The sequence below is a fragment of the Neoarius graeffei genome, chromosome 4, assembly GCF_027579695.1.
Source record: "Neoarius graeffei isolate fNeoGra1 chromosome 4, fNeoGra1.pri, whole genome shotgun sequence".
Lineage (NCBI taxonomy): Eukaryota > Metazoa > Chordata > Actinopteri > Siluriformes > Ariidae > Neoarius > Neoarius graeffei.
The window spans coordinates 76,780,341-76,806,823 of NC_083572.1; the positions used below are offsets into that span (position 1 = coordinate 76,780,341).

The window sequence follows — 26,483 nt, forward strand, 5'->3', positions numbered from 1 at the left end:
CGTTATGGAAAATTAACACCTTCTGAGCAATTAGATTTGAGAATTCAGCTCTGAGAATGTGGTATAATCGTATAAAGTCAACATTTAAGCTTAAAACGGCCACAGAATATTAGAGAATATAGATTACTCAGCTATAACCTGCTCGTTGTCCTTATGCTAATATTAAAATGTGCAGCATGCCAATTTCACACTAATTACAGTCACCTTCTGATGCTTTAGTTTTGGTACTTGCACCTTGTTTTGTACAGTCATAATTTTATGAGTATGTGATGTTGTATGTTGAACATTGTCATGCTTATTAACTTATCCAGCTGGCAGGTGATGAGCTTATGCCATCATGTGGTGTCTGTCGTTCATCCGGCGTCGTCGACATTTCATGAAAATCGCTTCTTCTCTCTCAATTCTTCACCGATTTTTATTCTTTTTGGCAGGAAAGTAGGTCTGCCTGGGGTGCATATAGCTTCTACACAAATTTGCATAATTGCAATTAATAATTAAGATATAGAGTAATTTAGCCCTAATGAGCAGTTTCCACACAAATCGCTTCTTCTCCCTCAATTCTTCAGATTTTGATTCTTTCGGGCATGAAGGTAGGGGTAGCTAGGATGCATAAAACTTCTACCCAGATTTGCTTCTTTTCAATTATTAATGAAGTTATGGACTAATTAATCCTTAATGAGCAGTTCAACAAAAATCGCTTCTTCTCGGTCAATTCCTCACCGTTTTGGATTCTTTCTGGCAAATAGGTCGGTATTCCTAGGGTGGATATAACTTCTATATAGTGTCCATAGCATGCAACATTTATTGCGCAAGGTGGCCCACTTTAGATTGTTCCTTCTGGACTAGACGGGGCTGGAGTGAGCTACACCATCATTGATGGTCTTGTTAGTCACGTGCAAGTGTAATCTATACATTTAGTGAATTAAACTATTCTTATTCTAATGGAAATATGTAAATAGGAAAGCTCTAATCAGTCTAACTCTCAGCCTGAATTTTCTGTAGTGGAAGTTCCTCAAAAGCTGACAGTATGCAGTTTAATGCAGCCAAAGTAGCATATAGAGTATTTAATAGGTTGGTTACTGAAAACTGCACGTAAACTGTTTATAAAGCAAAAAAAAAAAATTAAAACGTACAAGCATTTGTATTCCCACTTAGAGTAACCAGTACAATGTTTAGCAGTAGTTTTTAACATAAATTCTGATTCTATACAAGTTTTCTGGCTAACATGTAGAATTAGAACAGTAGAAGAATAAATATTAAAACAATTTCTGTGCTGAAGTGTTATGAGCAGCAAGGACCATGCATTGGGTGCACTAATGGTTCCTTATAATATGTTGTCATACACAAAGTTTTTTTTTTTTTTTTAACCACTTACCTGATTTCTTCTAAAAATGAATAAATACAGTCAGTAACTGCACCACAATGTGGGTTGTACTGTGTGGAAAGCCATTAGTTAAAATACAAAACATGGCTGCATCAACAAATGAAAGACTGCAGAAAGAGCAGTTTGCAACTGAAACATGAAACCGATGGCTTTGTATCGGGGAAATAAAAATATTGCAAACAGAGTCATTTATAGTTTTTTTTAAACATTTCCAGTCAAATCAACAAATTTTGTTAGTACAACAATATGCCCTACTGATCATATTTCGTTCGTAGACAACAGAATGTACTCTAATATGCTTGGTTAATTCCAATGGTTTAAAGCATTTCATTTTGGTGCAACATGTCCTGAGCCAAACCGTCCTCACCAGTTCACAAACTCATTACAAACCATAGAAATAAAGAAAACATTGTGCCCTCTTTGTATAATCTCATTCAACATTGATACCAGATTTTGGTCAAACAACAACCAGCAGAATGAGCTGCAGAGACCCTTTTCTATGAAACTCCTACATCCCATTAACATACGTAGCATTGCTTTCCTGATTAATGCTGTCTTTGACATCTATCGGCAGAGAATCAAACAGGTGATCCTCCACAATCAGACCACTTCGACGCAAGAGTCTACACTGTCCAAGCTGGGCTGGAAGGCGGTCCAGACAATTTCCCTTTAACTCAAGATGTATCAGCTGCACCAGCTGGCCAATTTTCTCTGGCAGGGAAGAGATACAATTTTGGCCCAAACACAGGGTACGCAGTTTGTTACATTTGAACAGGTGCTTGGGCACCACTTCCACCTTGTTTCCTGTGATGGCAAAGTGCTGAAGGTTCTGCAGGAATCCTACGTCTGTTGGAATCACCACAATGGAGTTGTGACTTACGTCCAAATATCTTAGCTTAGGTAAATTAAATAAAGATGTAGGCAAGGATTCTAATTTGTTGTGAGAAAGATAAAGGGACTCAAGGTTCTTTACTTGACCTATGGACAGTGGAATGGTGATGATCTTATTGTGCCAAAGTTTGAGGCACGTAAGCCTTTTTAGGTGTTGGAAGCTGATAACCTCCTCAATGGTGCGAATATTGTTGGATTTCAAGTCTAACTCCTGTAGATTTGTCAAACTAAAAATGGCATGTGGTATTCTTTCCAGTTCACAATTATGCAACTCAAGATCAGCAAGGTTCATCATCTTTTTCAAACTGTTCAATACCAAGAGCTTCGTACCATCATTGTGTACCACGAGTTTGACCAGATGGGGGGCCAAGTCTGTTATGTTTGTTGGGACCTTAGTAAGGTTGCTCTTCAAATGGAGCACTTTCAGATGCCTCAGGTCCCTGAGGGATTCCAAGCCGATCATCTTGTTATTTTCAGAGTTCAGGTTTCCCACCAAGTAGAGCTCCCTCAAGTTCTTCAACAAGTAAACCCACTGGGGTATCTCTGCAACATCTGTAAACTTGACATGAAGGCACCGTAGGTGATCACGGAGAAAACTGAATGCAGTCTGCTCAACTTTGGCAGGGCAATGATATAAATGCAGTTCCTGAAGGTTGGTCATCTGGGAAATCTTTGCTGTTATCCGTGCTTCAGGGATTAGCTCAAGCTTCAATATCTCAAGGTCAGTGAGGTCAAACACTGCATCAGGAACACCTGAGAGCATAAACAAATGGAGCTCCAACTTATCTTGCACGTTCCGGGTCACATGCTGCCGTAGCTTCTCAAATGTCCACTCGTGATTCAAGCTAATTTCCCGCAGTTTGTTTTCACTGACCTCTGAGAGAAAGACACCAAAGCGTTTAGAGTATAATTGGTCGTATTGGTCTACCATGTGCAAGAGGAATGCAAAGTCATTCTTTACATCTGGTATGTCACTAAAGCTGCTCTCCTCTCTCACCTTCTCAAATGAGTACTCCTTCAGAGGCCGCCTGAACAACCAAAAAAGCGTGTGAATGCATACCAAGCCATAGACACAAATAATGGCAATATAGCTAATGAGCAACTTTTTCAACATGAATGCCATATTATGAGTACACTGGAATTTGGTGTATCCAGTTAAATGCTTAACATCTGGTTGACAATCATGCTCAAAATTAATGTATGCAACAAATGTTGTTGTGTAACACAAGATCAAAATGAACTTCACTGTCTTAATTACAGTCTGTGCGACATAGAGTTTGTAGATCAAGTCACTGTCCTCAACATGCACACGAAACTTCCTCACTTTTTCAAAAAGGGCCTTGGCTTGCTCACCATCTTTCTTGTCCAATATGGTCATGCTTGGAACTTCAATTACAGGCTTTTCAGTAGAAAATTTAACACTGGATTTTCCCAGCATTGGTGTGGATGGGCTTGGACTCCCCTCCTCACTGCTGGTGGATAAATGCTTTGGTAATGAGAGGCCTCCGGTCATTCTTTGCTTATTCTCCTCTGAATCTTCACAAGCTGTCTCAGACAATGCTTTAGTGGTCCAAGGGGACTCAAAACACTTCCCTAAAATTGACACAAAATGCTCAATTTTTGAACTTGTCTTTGGATACTTGAACCAAAAGTTGCTGCTGACCATGAGGACAATTGTGTGAATAAGAGCAAGATAGGGAAAGTACTTTGAATACCAGGGAAGGGCAACATGGTAGCACATCTGGTTGACAAAGACATACTGCTGAAAGTCCATGTTTGTTTTCACCCCCGTTGGCTGAGGATGTGTGACTGTAGCTGACTCAGAGAAACGCTGCTGATGGACAACTGTGTCAGGCTGGTCTTTGTTTGCTGAAGGCACAGTTGCTAATGTCACTCGGTTTCCTCCTGCCCCGAGGCCAGAAGCTGTTTCTGGTGGCTTCTGTGTGGTGACCGACTCTTCCCACGAATCCAGAACAGGTAAGCAAACTACCTGGTCTTTGGTTAACTGCATTGTCCCAGCAAATATTGCCACCATGAGCATTACAATACCCAAATAATCCATGAAAACATCCCACCATGGTTTCAAAATCCGATAGGTTGGCTGGATGTCATTCAGAGAGGCAACTTCCGTGAGGGTGAACATTCCTATGAGAGAGAATATAACACCACTGATTAGCATTGTAGTGATTGTTGCCTAATAACTAATCTTCTATGTATCCATAATTGAGCTAAATATAGTTTTAGGCACACTCGTTAGTGCACAATTAAATCTGGGTTTACATAAAGAGTGTTCTCACGACACTCTGTTTCCTTATGAAGGAGCCCATGCTTAAACACCGACCAAAATCCATAGCCTGATCTATTTGTACATTTGCCTGAAGTATCCAACACAATGCAGATGATGGTAGTACCATTTATTTATCACCATTAATAGTCAACAGGGGCATATAATGCTAGTTACATTCTCCATTATGTAAATCTAATTGCCTTCACTTAATACTAATTGATTAAAATGACAAATGCCTATATGATAAAGTTCAGTTTATCATTAAAAGCACTACCTTTTGACATCTACGCTTATTACGACATAACTTCTAAACATGGGAACCAGTGGCAAGTCTTTGGTCTAGTCTAAACCTAATGGTAAGAAAGGCATTAAGATAAAAGCATTTATAAAGGAGACAGCAGGATGCTAAGGCTATGCCCAGTATCAGTTTCCATGAAGGAGCCCTCCGGCTTGCAAAAGCCTAACCAACTTCATTACACTTCTTGATTGTATCATCAATCTGAAACACAAAAACACATAACTTGCTTGCTGCAGTAGTGGCCTGGCCAAAAATAATGTTTTCATGTAATATCACATTCTGCGACTTGTTTTGATCCCCGAGACTCAGCTTTCCCACCTCCAGGGCTTAGATCAAATTTAGAGGATAACAAACAATATCAAATTGGCAAAAAAGAAATCTTGTAAAAGTTTCACAAGCTGTGTATGTGCATCATTAGAAAAGGCATCTAATATTTATGAAATTTAAGAAATATTTAACTTTTGATAGTTAGACTGAATGGACAGAAAAGAAATGCTCAAAAGTTAAAGATTAACAAAACCCAAAAAATAAACTCCTTTATACTGCCAGATAATATCCATACAAGACACGTTCGAGTGTTCACTTGTTCATATTTGTACATGTATACTCTGTACAGATTTTATCTCATCTCATCTCATTATCTCTAGCCACTTTATCCTGTTCTACAGGGTCGCAGGCAAGCTGGAGCCTATCCCAGCTGACTACGGGCGAAAGGCGGGGTACACCCTGGACAAGTCGCCAGGTCATCACAGGGCTGACACATAGACACACACAACCATTCACACTCACATTCACACCTACAGTCAATTTAGAGTCACCAGTTAACCTAACCTGCATGTCTTTGGACTGTGGGGGAAACCGGAGCACCCGAAGGAAACCCACGTGGACACGGGGAGAACATGCAAACTCCACACAGAAAGGCCCTCACCAGCCATGGGGCTCGAACCCAGACCTTCTTGCTGTGAGGCAACAGCGCTAACCACTACACTACCGTGCCGCCTACAGATTTTATTTTAAAAGAAAAACAATGTCCCTGGGCGCTGACTTCTTACTCTCTCTGAGGTTCAAATATCATGCTCTGAGTATGAATCGTGACATCACCTACACACTACATGACTGACCGAGGCTGAGATCTAGTGGACACATCACTTCTAAATTGTTCTAAACAACCCTAAAGATACCCGAGTATCAAGCGTTTGGGTAAAAAATAACCCAGATCACTGATCATTTTATGTGACATGCTTTTGTTTGTTTTTATTCACTGAGAAAAAGCTATCTTTTTAAATGACAAGAATCGCATTGCAGTGGCAACGGGATTGTTGACTAGTGTCTGTGTCAGTATTACGTATGTGTTATCTAGCCGAATGAGATACTTCATAAAAGTGAAGTCTGTTGTTGGCGTATTTTGTTGCCAGTAAAAGTCACATGGTTACAGGAAATTTCTGATTAGATTTTTAGCCTTTATTAGTCACATATACATTACAACACAGTGAAGTTCTTTCTCTGCATTTGACCCATCTGAAGCAGTGAACAGACAGAGAGAGCGCAGTGGTGCCCAGTGATGTGTTTTTTTTTTATTTATTTATTAGAGGCCTTTATTTGATGGCTCTGTGTTATGAAGATAAACAGCGTACTTGCGTGCCGTTAATGTCACAGGCAGATATCCGGTTTCAGTGCAAACAGTTGCGTCCAGGTAGGTCTATTTTTAGCAATATCATTACCTTTAAAATATATAAACTGTTGCTATAAACTTTTATTTTTAATTTAAACACGTGGAGGGTACATCAGGACACTTGCTGTGATCTGCAAATGGTGTTTATGGGTTTTGTTTGACTTTAAGGTCCATTAGCCTCTTTCACTGAAAGGCTAAAGCAGTGGTTCCCAAACTTTCTCTGCTGGGCCCCCCTTTGGTAGATAAGAAAATTTTTGCACCACTCCCCCAGACAAAAAGAGAGAAAAAAAAAAAGATAAACAGGACACACATACACATTTTGTTTTCAGACTCCATTGCAGTTTATTAATACAAACCTCAACCTTTTTTGAACAAATAAAAGTAAACTGCCATAAACTACAGGTTGCAATATAATTATAAGTATAACTGTTGGCAGCACGGTGGTGTAGTGGTTAGCGCTGTCACCTCACAGCAAGAAGGTCCGGGTTCGAGCCCCGTGGCCGGCGAGGGCCTTTCTGTGCGGAGTTTGCATGTTCTCCCCGTGTCCGCATGGGTTTCCTCCGAGTGCTCCGGTTTCCCCCACAGTCCAAAGACATGCAGGTTAGGTTAACTGGTGACTCTAAATTGACCGTAGGTGTGAATGGTTGTCTGTGTCTATGTGTCAGCCCTGTGATGACCTGGTGACTTGTCCAGGGTGTACCCCGCCTTTCGCCCGTAGTCAGCTGGGATAGGCTCCAGCTTGCCTGCGACCCTGTAGAACAGGATAAAGCGGCTAGAGATGATGAGATGAGATGAGTATAACTGTTTTCAAGCACCTTAACTGTGTAACAGGTTTCTTTTTTTAATATTCAACATTGTTATCAATGCAGTTTTCAAACATTGCCTCTCTGCAAAAATGGGTTTTAAAACATGACCAACTCCCTGAGAAGAAAAAAACAAAAACCTAAAGATTTGTTGTGCAAAAATGACACCTTTAATCCTCGCATCTTTTCAGTGACTGGTGTGGGCCTGCTTCATGCTGCAGATCTTCTCAAATCTGGGCTGCAGTTTTGAGATTGCCACTCTGAGTTCATTTTCAATGTCCAGCTTTGATCTGTATTTTGTCTTGATTGAGGCCACAGCAGAAAAACCTCTCTCACATAGGTAGGATGTGGCAAAAAGAAGAAGTATGGCCAGGGCTCTCTTACTTCACAGTGGGTAATCTTTCTCCACTCCAATCCAAAATGCAGCCAGTGTCTCTGACTGAAACTGCAGCCTCACTGTTGAATCAGAGGTGACATCAATGAACTGTTCCTCCTCTGATGTGCTGGAGTCGGAAGGTGGTGTTGCACTGAAGGGGTCACGGATCCAGTCATATTCTTTGGGATCCTGCATCAGGAAATATTTCTGGAAATGGTTCTGAAGGGCAGAGATGTGTGCCTTCATGCATGGGATCACTGTGTTCTGCAGTTTGTTGTCTTCAATGAATGATTTCAGGTTCTCAAATGAGTCCACATTTCCAACCTTCACTCGCTGCAGCCACATCTCAAGTTTTCTGGTGAATGATGTGATTTTGTCTGCCAGATGTGGGAGGTGTGTATTTGTGCCCTGCAGCTGCAAATTCACTTCATTGAGTTTCAGAAACATGTCACTGAGGTATGCAAGTTTCATGAGGAACTTGTTACAGTAAAATTTGTGGGCAAGATCATTGCCCTCTTCCTTCAAAAAGATGCGGATTTCATCTCGCAGTTCAAAGACCCTGGACAGCACCGTCCCACGTGACAGCCATCGGGACTCGCTGTGAAACAGAACAGCTGTGTGGTCAAAGCCCATTTCCTCGCACAGTGCCGAAAAAATCTGGGCTTTGACAGGTCGTGTTTTGATGTAGTTGACGGTGGCAATAACGTCGGTCATTACATCATTCAGCTCGGGACTCAGCTGTTTAGATGCCAGCGCTTCGCAGTGTATCATGCAGTGCGTCCACTGCACATTGGGGGAGACATGCTTGATGAGCGCTTGCAGCCCTGCCCGTTTCCCAGCCATAGCCTGCGCCCCGTCAGTGCAGATCCCCACACAGTCCTCCCATTTCAGGTTGGCCTCTTTCAAGTAAGAGTCAATGATTTTAAACAGTTCTTCTGCTGTGGCTCTGCCAGTACCTTTTTTGCAGAAAAGCAATTCCTCCCTCATGTCATCTCCATCTATGAATCTGACGTAAGTAATTAATAAACAGTCTTTGTTACTGTCAGTGGCTTCATCCATCTGTAGAGAAAAGCGGCTGTCACGCACTTTGTCATTAAGCTGCTCCTCTATGTCCTTTGACATGTCATAAATGCGCCTGCCGATGGTGTTGTTGGACAGAGGAATAGCCCTTAGTTTGCTAGCTGCAGTGTCATCAAGCATAGTTGATACCATGTCCATAGCACAGGGAAGTACTAATTCCTCCGCTATTGTGTGCGGCTTTTTACACTGTGCCACTCGGTAGGCAACTTTATATGAGGCGAGTTGAGCATTTGCCGGCACGGATGCAGCTTTAGTAAATAGGGACTGTTGAGCACGGCAGTTTACGAGTTTTTGTCTGAAAAACTCAACTGGCTTGTCTTTGTGCTCTGGATGTTTTGTCTCCAAGTGGTGTCTTAGCTTGTTCGGCTTCAAGCTGTCACAAGCTAGCACTTTAAGACAGACAACACACTGCGGTCTCTCCTCATTACCCACCGTTGTACAGGTGAAGCCAAAGACAAGATATGTGTCGTCATATTTTCTTGTCTTTGCCTTGGAATGAACTTGCTTTGGAAGCACATTTGGCGATACTTCATCCTCTGATTTGCGTTTACGTGGGAGCCCCGCGCCCCCCGCCAAAAACTTCTCCATGTTATGCTAGCAGTGTAATTTATTGATTGATTCATTCATTCATTCCATCCGCGCCCCCCCTGAAATGGCTCTGCGCCCCCCCTGGGGGGTGCGCCCCCCCACTTTGGGAACCACTGGGCTAAAGAATTCTGTACACGCAGACTGTTCTATTTTTTGGTTTGTTTTTATGAAAACTTTGTGCACTGACAGCAGATGAATTTTTACCACATACAAGTTAAACCAAGATAAATTATTAATGATTAACTCAAATAAAGACAAAAACAGGGCGGCACGGTGGTGTAGTGGTTAGCACTGTCGCCTCACAGCAAGAAGGTCCTGGGTTCGAGCCCCGGGGCCGGCGAGGGCCTTTCTGTGTGGAGTTTGCATGTTCTCCCCGTGTCCGCGTGGGTTTCCTCCGGGTGCTCCGGTTTCCCCCCACAGTCCAAAGACATGCAGGTTAGGTTAACTGGTGACTCTAAATTGACCGTAGGTGTGAATGTGAGTGTGAATGGTTGTCTGTGTCTACAGTATGTGTCAGCCCTGTGATGACCTGGCGACTTGTCCAGGGTGTACCCCGCCTTTCGCCCGTAGTCAGCTGGGATAGGCTCCAGCTTGCCTGCGACCCTGTAGAACAGGATAAAGCGGCTAGAGATAATGAGATGAGATGAGAAAGACAAAAACAGCAATATACTTACAGCCCTGTTCAAAATAGTACTGTAGTCATACAGTGTCTTGCAAAAGTATTCATCCCCTTGGGTGTTTGCCCTGTTCTGTTGCATCTGTCAAATTAAAATGGATTTTTTTGGGGAGTTAGCACCATTTGATTTACACACCATGCCTACCACTTTAAAGGTGCATTTTTTTGTTGTTGTTGTTGTGACACAAACAATAATTAAGATGAAAAAACAGAAATCTGGAGTGTGCATAGGTATTCACCCCCCGCAAAGTCTATACTTTTTAGAGCCACCTTTTGCTGCAATTACAGTTGCAAATCTCTTGGAGTACATCTCTATTAGCTTAGCACATGTAGCCACTGGGATTTTTGCCCATTCCTCAAGGCAAAACTGCTCCAACTCCTTCAAGTTAGATGGGTTGCGTTGGTATACAGCAATCTTCAAGTTATGCCACAGATTCTCAATTGGATTGAGGTCTGGGCTTTGACTAGGCCATTCTAAGACATTTAAATGTTTCTCTTTAAAACCACTCCAGTGTAGCTTTAGCAGTATGTTTAGGGTCATTGTCCTGCTGGACCGTGAACCTTCATCCTAGTCTCAAACCTCTGGCTGACTCAAACAGGTTTTCCTCCAGAAGTGCCCTGTGTTTAGTGCCATCCATCTTTCCTTCAGTCCTGACCAGCTTTCCTGTCCCTGCAGATGAAAAACATCCCCACAGCATGATGCTGCCACCATCATGCTTCATTGTAAGGATGGTGTTCTCAGGGTGTTGGGTTTGCACCACACGTGGCATTTCCCATGATGGCCAAAAAGTTTAATTTTTGTCTCAATTGACCAGAGAATCTTCTTCCATGTGTTTGGGGAGTCTGCCACATGTTGTTGGGCAAACTCCAAATGTGTTTCTTTTTTTCTTCATTACGCAATGGCTTTTTTTCTGGCCACCCTTCCATAAAGCCCCACTCTGTTGACTGTATGGCTTAAAGTGGTCCTGTGGACAGAGACTCCCATCTCCGTTGTGGATCTTTCCAGCTCCTTCAGTGTTATCTTTGGTGTCTTTGTTGCATCTCTGATTAATGACCTCCTTGCCTGGTCTGTGAGTTTTGGTGGGCGGCCTTCTCTTGTCAGGTTTGTAGTGGTGCCATATTCTTTCCATTTTGCTATAATGGATTTAATGGTGCTCTGTGGGATATTCAAAGTTTGGGATATTTTTTATGACCCAACCCTGATCTATATTTCTCCACAACTTTGTCTCTGACCTGTTTGGAGGCTCCTTGGTTTTCATGTTGCTTGCTTAGTAGCAGAGTCAGGGTCCTTCCAGAACAGGTTGATTTATACAGACATCATGTGACACTTTGAGGTGGATTTTAAGTAACTAATTATATGACTTATGAAGTGAATTGTTTGGACCACCTCTTATTTAGGGGTTTCATATGAAAGGGGGTGAATACCTATGTACACTCCAGATTTCTCTGTTTTTTTTTTAATCTTAATTATTGTTTGTGTCACAATTAAAAAAAAAAATTAAAATTGCACCTTTAAAGTGGTAGGCATGGTGTGTAAATCAAATGGTGCTAACCCCCCAAAAAGCCATTTTAATTCCAGCTTGTAATGCGACAAAACAGGACAAACACCAAGAGGGATGAATACTTTTGCAAAACACTGTAAATGTGTTTTAATGTAATGTTTGAAAAAGTAGCCAACCAATAGTTCATTCACTGCCAACCAATATTTCACTCAGGCCCAAATTTCCATCAAGACACAGTTTAGCTTGGAACATACAGTAAAGGTCCCCTCCGATTTCAGTCTTTTGGTTCGTGCCAAGAAAAAGATATCTTTCCATTTTAACTGAAATTTCCTTTTAACTGAAATCATAGTGTTCTAGTGCTCTAGTCTCGTTCTAGTTAATGTTTAGTCCTGATTCAAAAGCATGACAAATGGACAAAGAAACAGTAACTGTTCACACAGAACAGCACAATGCAACAGTTGCTAACTGTTTAATCCTTTCGTGGAAAAGAGGTTATGACTTGTACAATTTCTTCCTGGGCTACAACTCACCCAGTACAAGTAGCATTAATGCTAGTAAAGAAAAGCTGTGTGAAACACTAAGCAGCTGGGGTCCTGCATATTTTCCACTCTCAGATCTACTGAAGCACATGTCAAGACCAACATTACCTACAAGAGCCACATTCTTTTCCCTCACTGCACTAACTATTCAAGACATAACTTTGTTGTTTTTTTGCTTTCCCTTTGTAAAGGCCTGTTCCCTTTTGTACAATTTGTTAAGATGGCTTTGATATCAAGCCAGTTGAACAAAGGGCATTTAATGGAATTTGCATGAGACTATGTCTGAATGATGTACTCAAATAAGTCACGGCAACCTTTATCAAACAAAAGGGTTATAAACCATTCTGCATGTAACATGTGCTTGCAGAATGGTATCATGCAGAATGGTAGTGGGTGTAAGACCAGGAGTAAATAGCTGTCCTATAACTGTTCATTAACTAATGTGTAATTACATGAAATTATATTGATTACTGCACAGAAAGACAAACCCCCCCCCCCCCCCCCCCAAAAAAAAAAAAAACAGTACAACAAACAATCACCATCTACAAACAATTACCCTGACTATGACTTGCTTACAGAATGAGGAAAGCAGGAAGTCTATTCACTGGGATAATCTCAAGGACATTCATAATTAATAAAAAAAAAAGAGTATTGTGAAAAAAATCCCCTGTTCTCTGATCAAAGGGAAAAAAGCTCAACATGAAAATGACTTAATGTCTATATCTTTAACTTCTGCGAGACTCATCATCTCTGTTAGCAGACTACTGTTAAAAAGCAAAACTTCTGAAGTTTCTGTAATAAAATAAAATGTCTACCATTTAAAAAAACTTGAAAGGAATAAATCTCACAACAGCTAGTCAGACAGTACGTAATAGTGAAGCATACATTCCGTTGCATTGCGACAACAGAGATTTTAGAGACCTGACTTAATTTTCCCACTGTTTACACAACACACTGGCTCTTCATCAGTCTCATCTGTTTTTGCGAAGCTCATTTAATGCTCAAAAATGAGCCAAAATTCCAAGAGGACTTGTTAAAAATACATGCTATAGTCAAAACATGGTTTAAACATTGTCATACAGCAGGGCTTTTCAAAGTGTGGGGCGCGCCTCCCCTAGGGGGCGCCATAGTTCTTCAGGGGGGGCGCAACGTGAGGAAAAATAAACCAGAATAAGTTACTATTGCGGACATTTAGCGAAATTCAGCTAGCCTTTGCCAGAGACAAAATGGATCAATTTTTAGTACCAAAAGCTACAGTGAGTGAGGAGACAGAGTCTGGGCCAAGCAAAAAAAGAAGGAAGTATGACCAAGATTATTTAAAGTTTGGATTTTCATGGACTGGATCTGAAGATGCTCCACTGCCACAGTGTGGTGTCTGCCAAGAGGTGCTAGCTAATGATGCTATGAGATGTTTAAAATGTGTAAAACAAGATGTTTTAAAAAAAAAAGCACAGATGTTTAAAATTTGTAAAAAAAAAAAAAGATGTTTTAAAAAGCACATGTTTTAAATGTGTAAAAAAAGATGTTTTAAAAAAGCACAGATGTTTAAAATGTGTAAAAAGAGGTTTTAAAAGCTCATATGTTTTAAATGTGTAAAAAAAAGATGTTTTAAAAAGCACAGATGTTAAAATGTGTAAAAAAGAGGTTTTAAAAGCTCATATGTTTTAAATGTGTAAAAAAAAGATGTTTTAAAAAAGCACAGATGTTTAAAATGTGTAAAAAAAGATGTTTTCAAAAAGCACAGATGTTTAAAATGTGTAAAAAAAAGAGGTTTTCAAAAAGCACAGATGTTTAAAATGTGTAAAAGAAAAAAATAAAAATGTGTACAACAACCATTTTTAAAAAATATGAATGGAACATTAAGTATAGCAACAACAAAAATTGTGAGGGGGGGCTGACTCTCCCACACTTTGAAAACCCCTGTCATACAGTATTGCACAAAAGACCTTCATGTTAAAAAATGAGACTTAAAAAATACAATAGGGGCACGCTGTCATGTAAGTACTATCACATTATGAGCAAATAACAGCTTAAATCCACTACGGTGCTTTTATATTATTCTGTTATTTAACAGTTATTCCACGAAATCGAGTCGTACGTGAGCTGATAGCCGACAAAACGCGTAACGCTGACTCGGCTGTAAGCCATGTACGACGAGATGGAGTGGAATAATTGCTTTATTCTATCCACGTTCACTGGATTTTGAGAAACAGAGCATTTTTTTTTATTTTTTGCAAATTTGAGAAATAAAAACTTTATACAAAACGTCCGACAAAATCATTTCCACTTAGGCGGACTTCTTAAAAACCTATTGATGGCTGCATGAATTGACTTTAGTGTTGCTTTTTTGTAGAGTGCGGTCTTGCTGAGGTATAGAATAGCTTTAAACATTTATTTAATTTTTCCTTGGACATTTCAGTGATGTCATTTTCAAACTTCTTTGAGGTTTTGAACCAGTCTAAAAAATATTCAACAAATTTTAATGCTTAAAGATGAAGAATGGAAACAAACCAGCAAAATGACAGTAGCAATTTGTGAAAAATGCTAAAAAAAATAATTCTTACAAAGTAAAAAAAAAATTTCTTACCATCAAATACCTTCATTTCATATTTTGTTGCTTTTTTAGTGTGTGTGTGTGTGTGTGTGTTTGTTTTCGAGTAGAGTTTTATTTCGTCCTCGGTTGTTTCAGCAAAACGCTCTGCCATTTTGTTTTTCTCAACTCACAGTATATAAGCTGATAGCCTAGTAGTCGAGCAGCCAATTAGAGTGCGCGACTGCGCATATCCAGTGAATTATATCTACAATAGATATAATAAACATTGTTATACTGATACTTAGTGCAGATATGATGATGGGTCCTAATGATGATCAGGATGAATGGATATGCTTGTGGTGATACATAAAGTTCTTTATTAGTTACTGATTAAATGACTTATGTTCATGCTTAAGGAGTATTACTCTAAAAAATAAAAAAAATAAAAATCAGTATCTGATATACTGACACCATTCCTTTTCAATAGCTACTTTTATTCAAAGTAATATAGAAGTGAGGCAAAAATCAATTAAAAAGCTCAACAGTGGCTCTCCAAAAGTAGTGGAATTTGAACCCAAAGCCTTGTGGGCACCAGTGTAAACCCTTATCTTCTGAGCTACCACTTCCCCAGGCACAATTCTGCAGATCCTTGCTGACATTTTAAAATAAGCCTCAGTTTGCAAAATTCAAAAATAAAGATACAGGAAAAGAACATATTAACATATATAAACTCATTAATGCTAACTGGTTGTTCAACATGCTCAGAGTCTAGCTGGTCTAGTCATAATGTAAAACATGCAATGGTTTTCATTTCAGCTGTTCACTTTTAGAATAGCACCCCCTAAATAACTGTCCTCAGATGACGAGACTTTACAAGATTAGAAATAGACCAATAAGATAAGATCTCGTGGAATGTTATTTCTTGCTCAGACCTGCTAGCTTCTAATAAAAACTTCAGTTTGTATCAGAGCAAATGTTGCTCTCAAAATTAGTTCCTGGCCTCCAACAGAGGCATTTTAATTATTCATCTGACAGACAATTTGGCCTAAAACAACTTAGAAATGAGGCAGGAAGGAAAAGTGGCTCTTCTGAGCACTACGATTTACTCTCCCAACCTTTGCATCACTGAATAAAGTAACCAATAAGCTACCGTACCACTGACCCAACTTTATGACCATATTAAAGGGCACATCTTGGGTATATTTAGGAGCAAGATCAATGTCTCATCTCATCTCATCATCTCTAGCTGCTTTATCCTGTTCTACAGGGTCGCAGGCAAGCTGGAGCCTATCCCAGCTGACTACGGGCGAAAGATCAATGTAATTCTCTTATTTTATATTAAACTTTGGTCAAATATCTGTCACATTTTGTGCAATTTTTTTACCTTGCGCAATACCAGAAAAATTCAGTTGAAATCAAGCCATTTGAGGCAAATTGGTCCGCCTCTGAAAAAACTTGGCATTTGGATTTCTGGCAAACACTGATTTTCGTGACGTCACGTGCGGGATGCCTCCTTCTGAATCCCATGTCAGCGTTGGTTTGTTTATGAGAATATGACCTGGTGGTTTTCTGCAAATTTCTTCAATGTTATCACATAATTATTAAAATGGTTAACAGATGTATCGTAGGAGGGTGTAGCAACATCAATCATGATGGGATTAGTACTCATCGTTTTCCAAAAGACCGGACAATGAGAGAGAAATGGGAGCGCTTCGTGCGAGGCACCCGTAAAAACTGGCAACATGCAACAGACCACAGCATCATATGCGGGGCTCACTTCATAAAGCCCGACAACTTTGAGAACTATTTGCAGTGGGAAATGGGCTTCAAGAAGCAACTTGATCTGAAAAAAAAGACGCAGTTCCATCTGTTAGAATGCCCAAAGCAACACTGTCTCCATTTGTGTCAGCGTCACCAAAGGAGCCAGCCGTGTTCGTCTCCCCTGACAGAAGGCGAAGTGCCGCATCCACTGAGGCCCTCGAAGCCGAGGACCAAGCAGAGCCGAGAAAAAGACCAAGAAAATCGGCAATTCACAAGTTGACTGTTGCCAGGGTAAGAAATAAGAGAGACTATACTCTAAATTAGGTGTTCCTGTGTTTGTGTGGTACACGGATAATGTTATTTATTGACACACACAAAAGTAAACAACATGAAAGCGCTGGTCGATAATGCACTTACTTCACATGTATCAAGGGACCTGTCAGACACATTAAATGTATATACAACCCTGCTTAGCCGAGTCCATGTGTGTAGCTTATGAAATCTTTCTCCTACAGTAGCCAGTACCCTTCTAAATGAAGAAAGATATAAATACATAATAGTAATTTTGAACTACTATTGAATACTTGAATCATCAAATCCAAACAGATGAAGCCCCAATTCTGACATCTCATTATATTCTTCATCCAAAGGTGAATTAACATTGTGCTCAGGCAACAATTCCATATTTCAATGCAAAATCGCTAGCTGCTAAACTTGGTCTACACAGACTGTGCACTGAACCCATGCAGGGTCTCTCAGCCTGCTGGCGGATCCACACGTGACGTCACAAATCTGGATCAATCTGGCTCCAGACTCCCTTGGGATTTTTCCAGACGCGTTTTGTTATTTTATTTTTTTCTGCTGTAGACAGATGGCCTTGTGCAAAATTACCCTTCTGGATGAGTGTGTAAAGCAGACCTGGGCATTTTACGGCCCGCGGGCCGCATCCGGCCCTTCGGTTCATTCTGACCGGCCCGCGTAAGGTTAATTAGAAATTACAAAATAAACGTATTTTCTAATTTTACCTCATGCATGGACTGAATGTGCATTGCTTTTATTTTGAAGTTGTGTTCAACAAAAACGCAATGCGCGCGACATGAACATGACATGAAATCCCACGAAACCTAATCCCGCGATAACTACTTCCGTAATTTGTCCAGACCAACCACAAACTTGTACGTCATCCTTCAAATGGTCCAGCCAATCACATAGCATGACGTCACCAGCAGGCGCCGGAGCCGATCTGTAGATCTGATACCTACACCGAATGGACTGATGATCATCTGTCAGCTGTGCTTCGCATCTCCGCCTCAGACATTCAACCTGACTCTGATGCACTCGTTAAATACCAACAGAGACTAGATTTCTCTCACTGAACAAATAAAAAACTGAAAAACATCAAATGAGGTGATTAGACTACAAATGTGGGCATCATTATTATAATATGATGTATCTTGTTTGATATTTGGAGTAGAAAGACAATATTGTGATGTCTTTATTGTGTTTTGGGGTGAATGTGACTGAAAAAAAAAGTACAAACGTTCACATTTTGTTAACCATTGTTTTGGGAAATTTGACTGAATAAATTACATTTTTTGTAAGGCAACCTCGTTTTTTCCATACTCTTACCAGTCTTAGCAGCTTGTAAAAACAATGTTATTTATTGCTTTATATAAAAGAAATACACTTAATATTATGCAGAATTTAGTTCAGCCTTTTGGTCCGGCCCTCCACAAAATTTTCTGTTTCTCATGTGGCCCCATGGAAAAAATAATTGCCCACCCCTGGTGTAAAGGGACATTCATATAAAAAAAAAAAAAAAACACTAAATTGGTCCAGGATATGCCCTTTAACCAGTCCTTAAATCTGGCTTGAAGACCACATAATAAGTATTTACTATAATAATGAATCAGTATTTCTCATAAGTTACCATAATGCATGCTCTTTAACAAACTGCACTTCAGTTGTGTACAAAATGCACCTCAGATGCTGCCAGTCAGTGGCATCTCATGGAAGTGGTTACGTTTATCTTACTTTCATACCAAAACCATGCAGCCTAGTCATGTCACATGCCAGACTCTCAATAAATTGAAAAATAATCACAATATGACATTCCCTATCATGCAGCGTAGCTTGATCATTCTGACTCAATAATGTACCTCTGAAAAACGTATCTAAATGGAGCAGTGCGTGTGGGTACATTTTCACAACTTCTAAGGTTTCCAAGACACACTTTACAATATTGTTACAGATATTTTAGTAATCAGTCCAACAGTTCTTTCTGTCATTTTTACTACATTTACAGAGCTCTCAGACAGTAAACAGAACTTGCGATCACCTTCTCTGAGAAGAATACATGACAACATCTCGAGACATACAGAGATCTAGGCTGCAACTGATTATCAGTAAATCAAGCTAATCTTACCAGTTCAGGTATGCAGAGCTTACAGAGAGAACAGAACATCAACTGAACATAGGAAACCTCAACATCTGTAGCAGGACTGTGTAATAGTGTTAACCGGTTCGTGGTGTTGGCCACTCTGATGTTGTAACCACATGCAGGTATGCAGACATGGAGCCTTAACCCCTTGGTTTTCTGTCTTTCTCAACTAGGTCAGTGGCTACACCACATGTACTGATTTGTTGAGTCATTTCGAGCTGTTTAAAGTGACACAAATGGTAATCAGTAACAACTGCTTGTGTACACGCAAGCCGATTAAATAATTGTGGGTAACATCTTAATTGGGTCAGTGAAGAGATCAAGCGCTCAGGGGAAGACAATGGGTTAGGGAAGTTTTCAGATCACTACCAGTGTGGACATATCAATGTGTTTGTGTTAACATAATGACTGCGATGGGAAAAATAAAAAAACAAAATTGTGCATTTTTTTTCCTGTAGAAAAATCCTATATGTGAAAAAATCCATTCATTCAAGCTGACATATCCATTATCTATACTGCTTATCCACTGTGGCTCATGGGTGAGCTGGAGCCAATCCCATCTCACTTCAGGTGAGAGGTGGGGTACACCCTGGACAGGTCGTCAGTCTATGGTTGGGCTAACACAGAGAGACAGACAACCATTCACACTCACATCTATGGGCAATTTAGAGGCACCAGTTGACTTAAGGCCTCTGCATGCTCTTGCGACAAGGCTTTCGCAGATAGCTTTTCTTAGACAGTTGTAATTTATTGTTGAGTGGGGAGTAATAGGCATGCGCGATGTTATTCACCGCCACAATGCAAGGGGGCGCGAAGTCGCTAGGAGTAGTTGGTGGGTGTGGTTAGTGGAGTGTTTATCCTCCAGTTACTTATAATGACTATAACTTTTTTTTTTTATATAATGACTAGAACTGGAGTCGTATAGATGTACGTACTTCCTCACTTCCTCAATCAACCGCTCTTCATGCTGCTCCATCTTCGCTCGTGTTTTTAAAAATGGCGGTCGTGAAAACAAAACAAACCGGGAAAGTAGGGAAGCGGAAGTGCGTGTACAGCGGATGTAGAGTGGACCAATCAGAGCCCTCTTGTCTGCGACGCTGTCTGCAAGGCTTCTGCGGTGGTCACAATTTTTGGGAGGAGCGCGCAGAGCGTCTGCGAAGGTGGGGGGGCTACGCAGACGCTATCTGTGACACCGTCTGCGAGGACTGGGTTGTCAGCATAAATTGGCCTTTAGGCTACATCCACACGACAACGGCAACGAGATGTTATTTAAAAATATATCGCGTCCAAATGGGCAACGATCAGTTAAATATCAGGTCCATATGGCAACGCAACGCTTGCTGAAAACGATGCAATACACATGCCACACCTCTAGGGGCGCTGTAAGACGGTCCCTTCAGAGACACCAGAACAATAGAAGAAGTAAGGACGCATGCGCATAAACTATTATGCGCGAGACTTCATATTAGCCACAAAGTCAGGAAAATCTGTTCGTAAAATTACATTATAATGACCAAATACAATGAAAAGTATTTTTCCAGTCTCACCTGTGTAAGGTAATCCCATGTGATCTCGTTTGGACGGCAAACCTGTTGGTACAGTTAAATACAGCTAATCTTTATTCTCCGCTTTGACCTACCCAATATGGCGGCAAGGATGACGTATGATTCTACGCGGAAGGCGGCGTCTTTAATGGTCCGGAATAAATTGAATGCTACACGTTGATGGATTAATTTGTTGTTTCTCACCTGTGAAAGGTAATCCCATGTGATCTCGTTTGGACGGTAAACCTGTTGGTACAGTTAAACGCAGCACATGAATCTTTATTCTCCGCTTTGACCTATCCGATATGGCGGCGAGGATGACGTATGATTCTACGCGGAAGGCGGCGTCTTTAATGGTCCGGAATAAATTGAATGCTACACGTTGATGGATTAATTTGCTCTTCTATGCCCTTTTTGAGGAATGTATTGTAGGACTTAAACCAACATCTGAAGGGGTGAGATCGCTCCTTTTTTCCCTATTTTTGCTGGCGGGATTGACTCTGCCCTAAGGGCAGAGTCTCTCTCTCTCTCTCACTTTGCACCATTACACAATAAATATTCACAGTGAAAATATTTCGTAAGCGCGTTTCATGAACCAAGTTATAGGATTTGTTGACAACTCGCATCGAGTTCGTTACACTTCTACCCAGCGTGAAGCACTCACAGTCATGTGGTTGTGACGTCATCGTAAACAAGTCCGTTCTACTCATCCAGACGACTTCACAACGGCAACGTTGCCAGATCTTTCCACTCTGGAACCCATTCTCAAAAAGATTGCGTTTTGGGCACCCAAAACGCCGGTGCCGTGTGGACGCCAGGCCTAAACGATAAGCAGTTGTATCGGAGTCACCTGAATCCGTTGCCGTGTGGACAGGGCCTTAATCTTCATGTTTTTTCGACCATGGGAGGAAACCAGAGAAACCCCACAAACGCAACATGCAAACTCCAGACAGAAAGGCCCCAGTTGACTGGCAGGTTTGAACCCTAAACCTTCTTGGTGTGAGGCAACAATGCTAACCTCTGCACCACCGTACTGCCACTGTTTACCTACTGTACATATATCACACAGACACAAGTGTTTTACTGGGAAATACACCACTCATATTTTTCATACAAACTACATCCGGGACATTGAGTAACATACTTGAAGATATTGATGAATTGTTTTGATATATTTGGGTACTTTTTGTTTGTGAATGTGTCTATATAATAAAAAGAAAAATCACACATTTGCTTGACGATATGAAGTTTATATTCTTGTGTCGAAAAACCCGTATTTTTCATACAAAATACATTGCGGATCTGAGTAACATATTTAAATAATATACAACTCAACACCAGCCAATATCAAATATATTCCATTCAGCTAGCGTGATACTGAATGAGTCGAAGACGAGTTCAAGATCATGCTAGCTGAATGGAATATATCTGATATACCACAAGAAAAAGCCAGCCAATATTATTATTATTATTAATACCCATTCCTTTTGGGTGTTTAACGCGTCTTTCTCTTTCAAAATTCTCTCAGAATCTTCCGTATTTAGCAAAGCAAACCTGGTGGCCATGTTTGTTTACAAACTGTCACAGTCGCTCACTAGCACAGACCTTTTACATCTCTGACGTGTCTCTTTTCCAGTTTCTCGATGTCCGTTGGTATGTTTTTCTCTTGTAAATATGCATGAAGGATATCTAGTGAAGTTCTGGTAGCCTTTTGGGTGTTCAACGCATCTTTCACATGCATGCGCAGCAGAAAACTCTCTCAGTGGATATTCGCACCAGCTCCAACATGTGACGTCATGTTGTCTTGACAACCATGCAATATCATAAACCATCTTCAGCGCTCATTCTCCATTGGGTAAAGTGACGTAATACACAGGATAAGCGATATGCTAACAATATTGCATGTTATCAAACCAAATGAATGAAACCTGCTAGAAGAGAATAGAATACATGTTTTTGTTCCATGGAAAAAGCGTCCTGTATGTATAATAATTCCTGATATTTCACTCCGATGATGTCACTCCCAGTGTTTTCCCGCTGACTTGTCAAAATTCAAGTTCTTTTGATTAACTCGCATTTTGTTTTTGGGGTTTTTTTTATCTGTCCATATAATATAAAGAACAGGTTGAAAAATGTTCACTCTGCTCACTCGTGAAATATACTCACCACTCGAAGATATATATATTATTTACCAGCTGGGAGGTCCGTATCGTGAAATACTGTGACCGAGGTCTTGAAAATCCTGGCCGAGGCGTCTGGGCCGAGGTCAGTATTTCACAATACGGACCGACCTTAAGCTGGTAAATAATATATTTATTTTTTCTTTACCAAATTCTAACAGAAAATGAGAGTGCCCGAAAGGGAAACCATATTTAGAACAAACCTGCTACAAGCTCGTTTTCAGCTTTCTCCTGAAATGTCTTCTTTTATTTCGTGTTCATCAGGGTAATAAAACTCACTTTCGTTGTGAACACTGTTGTTATCGCTATCCATGCTGTAAAATTAATGCTATTATACTGAGAAATGTGAAAATAAATGTTGACAAAAAATTGCTACTATGTTTGTTGTTGCTGTGAGCGAGCGAGTCACCAAAGGTCCGAAACCGGGGTCCGGATCGTAGGATTCCGGACTGCTCGCAAGCCAATCAGAGCGCACGTTTTGATGGAAACCGGACCGCGAAAAAAATAATTCCTGATATTTCACTCCGATGATGTCACTCCCAGTGTTTTCCCGCTGACTTGATGCGCGTAACTCACGTTTTTTTTTTATATGTCCATATAACATAAAGAACAGGTAGTTATTGGTGTTTGTAAAACACTTTACATTATTTCCAGCTGTATACTGTATCACAGGGTCCATCTCAACTTTTAAGTGCTGGTGCGCTCTCCTGACTTTTTATTCTTCACATTAATTGTGTTGTATAAGGACTACATCAAATACCAGTTTGAACAGTTCAGTGTAGTGTTTTTTGGGTTTTTTTTTTTATCTGTCCATATAAAATAAAGAACAGGTTGAGAAATGTTCACTCTGCTCACTTATGAAATATATTCACCACTCGAAGATAAACTTCATATCTTTGTGCCACCGTGTAATATCCTCTATCTAAAAAAAACTATCGAAAGTAGTGGTAGTTATTGGTGTTTGTAAAACACTTTACATTATTTCCAGCTGTATACTGTATCACAGGGTCCATCTGGAAACTTTTAAGTGCTGGTGCGCTCTCCTGACTTTTTATTCTTCACATTAATTGTGTTGTATAAGGACTACATCAAATACCAGTTTGAACAGTTCAGTGGAGTGAAGTGCAGTGGTTTTTTTTTTTTTTTGGGGGGGGGGGGGGTTGGATCTGTCCATATAATATAAAGAACAGGTTGAGAAACGTTCACTCTGCTCACTCGTGAAATATATTCACCACTCGATATCTTTGTGCCACCGTGTAATATCCTCTATCTAAAAAACTATCGAAAGTAGTGGTTGTTATTGGTGTTTGTAAAACACTTTACATTATTTCCAGCTGTATACTGTATCACAGGGTCCATCTGGAAACTTTTAAGTGCTGGTGCGCTCTCCTGACTTTTTATTCTTCACATTAACTGTGTTGTATAAGGACTACATCAAATACCAGTTTGAACAGTTCAGTGTAGTGTTTTTTTTTTTTTTTTTTTTTGGGGGGGGGGGGGGGGGGGGGGGTTTGGATCTGTCCATATAATATAAAGAACAGGTTGAGAAATGTTCACTCTGCTCACTCGTGAAATATATTCACCACTCGATATCTTTGTGCCACCGTGTAATATCCTCTATCTAAAAAACTATCGAAAGTAGTGGTTGTTATTGCTGTTTGTAAAACACTTTACATTATTTCCAGCTGTATACTGTATCACAGGGTCCATCTGGAAACTTTTAAGTGCTGGTGCACTCTCCTGACTTTTTATTCTTCATATTAATTGTGTTGTATAAGGACTACATCAAATACCAGTTTGAACAGTTCAGTGTAGTGTTTTTTTTTTTTTTGGGGGGGGGGGGTTGCATCTGTCTATATAATATAAAGAACAGGTTGAGAAACGTTCACTCTGCTCACTCGTGAAATATATTCACCACTCGATATCTTTGTGCCACCGTGTAATATCCTCTACCTAAAAAACTATCGAAAGTAGTGGTAGTTATTGGTGTTTGTAAAACACTTTACATTATTTCCAGCTGTATACTGTATCACAGGGTCCATCTGGAAACTTTTAAGTGCTGGTGCGCTCTCCTGACTTTTTATTCTTCATATTAATTGTGTTGTATAAGGACTACATCATATACCAGTTTGAACAGTTCAGTGGAGTGAACCACAAGTAGCTGAAAACAAGCTGCCTGATGATCTCTGAACAAGTGCTGGAAGACATGCAGGTATTCTGTCTCAGGTTTCATACCTACATCATAGAGCTTCAGAATTCACAGGAGGGAAAGAACTGATAAATTCAACGAAAACCATTGATGATATGAAATAAATAGTATACTTACTGCATCCTAAAACGTAGTCTGCTTATGACCCACCATCCACTATCTCATTTCCATCTTGGCGTAGTGACAATACTGCGCAACGCACCGCACAGTGCTGCCCTTTACTGTCCGCATTATTAGGCTGGAGGGACGACTGGAAAATAGATGGACGTTTTCTTTCCTAGTAGAAAAGAAAAGACAATAGAGCCATTGACATGAAGTACACGAACACCTTGCCCCGTCCTCTGTCTTGTCCTGCATGCAGCAGTCAGACTCAGTACTAACCAGTCTGCGCCAGTTTGATGCCGCCTCCGCTTCTCCTTCCTCCAACCCCGCGCTGACTAAACACTATTAAAAAAAAAAAAAACACCACCACGTACCTCAATCCAACACGGCCATTTCGAACAAGCTCCACAGCACCGTGAGCACGAACACGCCGCGAAAACAAAGCGCAGTTTTTTAAAATAATATCAAGAACGATCAATAAAAATTTATTGTTAGCATCAGGAAGTCTATTAGGGGAGGTACTTAAGTTTACCAAACCAGGGATGAAGTACAAACGGCTCCTTATTGGACACAAAGGGCGCTACGTTGGCTTCGGAAGCTTTTATGTCACGCCTACAGAGTGCGCGTGTGTAGGGAGCAGGGAGCGATTTGGCATCCAGCCCCGGCTCGTCAACGCTCTTGATTTCTCGACATTTTTTTTTTTTTTTTAACATTAATTATAACGCTAAATAACGGGATTTGGGACACGTAACATTAAATGTGATGTATTCATGATACGCTAGTTAATACGTTTTAGTGACCTACACTGAGGTCAAGTACATTCACTTGAGTACTGAACTTAAAGGGGATACACAGAGCCTTTATTTTTAAATAAATGTCTGAGTGGATCCTTGACTCTTGTATGCTGCATAAATGGGAATAAAAAAATATTTATTTTTTTCGCGGTCCGGTTTCCATCAAATCCTGCGCTCTGATTGGCTGGCGAGCAGATCCGGATCCTACGATTCGGACCCTGGTTACGGACCTCTGGCGACTCGTAGCAACATTTATTTTCGCAGCGGCACGGTGGTGTAGTGGTTAGCGCTGTCGCCTCACAGCAAGAAGGTGCTGGGTTCGAGCCCCATGGCCGGCGAGGGCCTTTCTGCGTGGAGTTTGCATGTTGTCCGCGTGGGTTTCCTCCACGGTCCAAAGACATGCAGGTTAGGTTAACTGGTGACTCTAAATTGCCCGTAGGTGTGAATGGTTGTCTGTGTCTTAGGGTGACCATTTCCATAACACCAAAAAGGAGGACATTATTTGGACGGGGGGGTCTGGGGGCCCTCCCCCAGAAAATGTTGTATTTCTTAGATGCAATTTCCTGCATTCTAATCAATTTTAGGGTGAATAATGGCAAATCCCATCTGATTCATAGCCCTCAAATTTTTATGTAAACCACAGTGGCAAGATTGAGACTGGATTATTTTTATGCAAGTCACTCAAGTTTGGTGAAATCAACATCGCAATTTTGTAGGGTTAAAGATTATGATTGTGGGGAAAAAAGAGTAAGGTCAAAGTATTCATAGTATTTATTATAATTCATGTATTAGCTCTTAATTGGCTAGAACACACAGTATTTATA

General features: G+C 40.5%; 1 protein-coding gene across 3 annotated transcripts; it reads right to left on the reverse strand.

The window, feature by feature from the left end:
• Positions 1 to 1,569: 1,569 nt before the first annotated feature.
• Positions 1,570 to 25,387, reverse strand: lrrc8db (leucine rich repeat containing 8 VRAC subunit Db). 3 transcript variants are annotated; one of them, XM_060919737.1, is made up of 3 exons: positions 25,240 to 25,387; positions 24,881 to 25,040; positions 1,570 to 4,420 (listed from the first exon to the last, which is right to left on the reverse strand). In XM_060919737.1, the coding sequence occupies exon 3, from the start codon at positions 4,416 to 4,418 to the stop codon at positions 1,893 to 1,895; it is 2,526 nt and encodes an 841-aa protein (XP_060775720.1). In that variant the 5' UTR covers positions 4,419 to 4,420; positions 24,881 to 25,040; positions 25,240 to 25,387; the 3' UTR covers positions 1,570 to 1,892. The 3 variants fall into 3 exon arrangements, with proteins under 3 accessions (XP_060775720.1, XP_060775721.1, XP_060775719.1); XM_060919738.1 differs by lacking the exon at positions 25,240 to 25,387 and adding an exon at positions 25,145 to 25,236; XM_060919736.1 differs by lacking the exon at positions 25,240 to 25,387 and having other exon boundaries at positions 24,881 to 25,138.
• Between the last annotated feature and the right edge of the window lie 1,096 nt (positions 25,388 to 26,483).

Coding starts and splice junctions, on each gene's coding strand:
- lrrc8db (XM_060919737.1), bottom strand. CDS start 4,418: ATGTTCACCCTCACGGAAGTTGCCTCTCTGAATGACATCCAGCCAACC.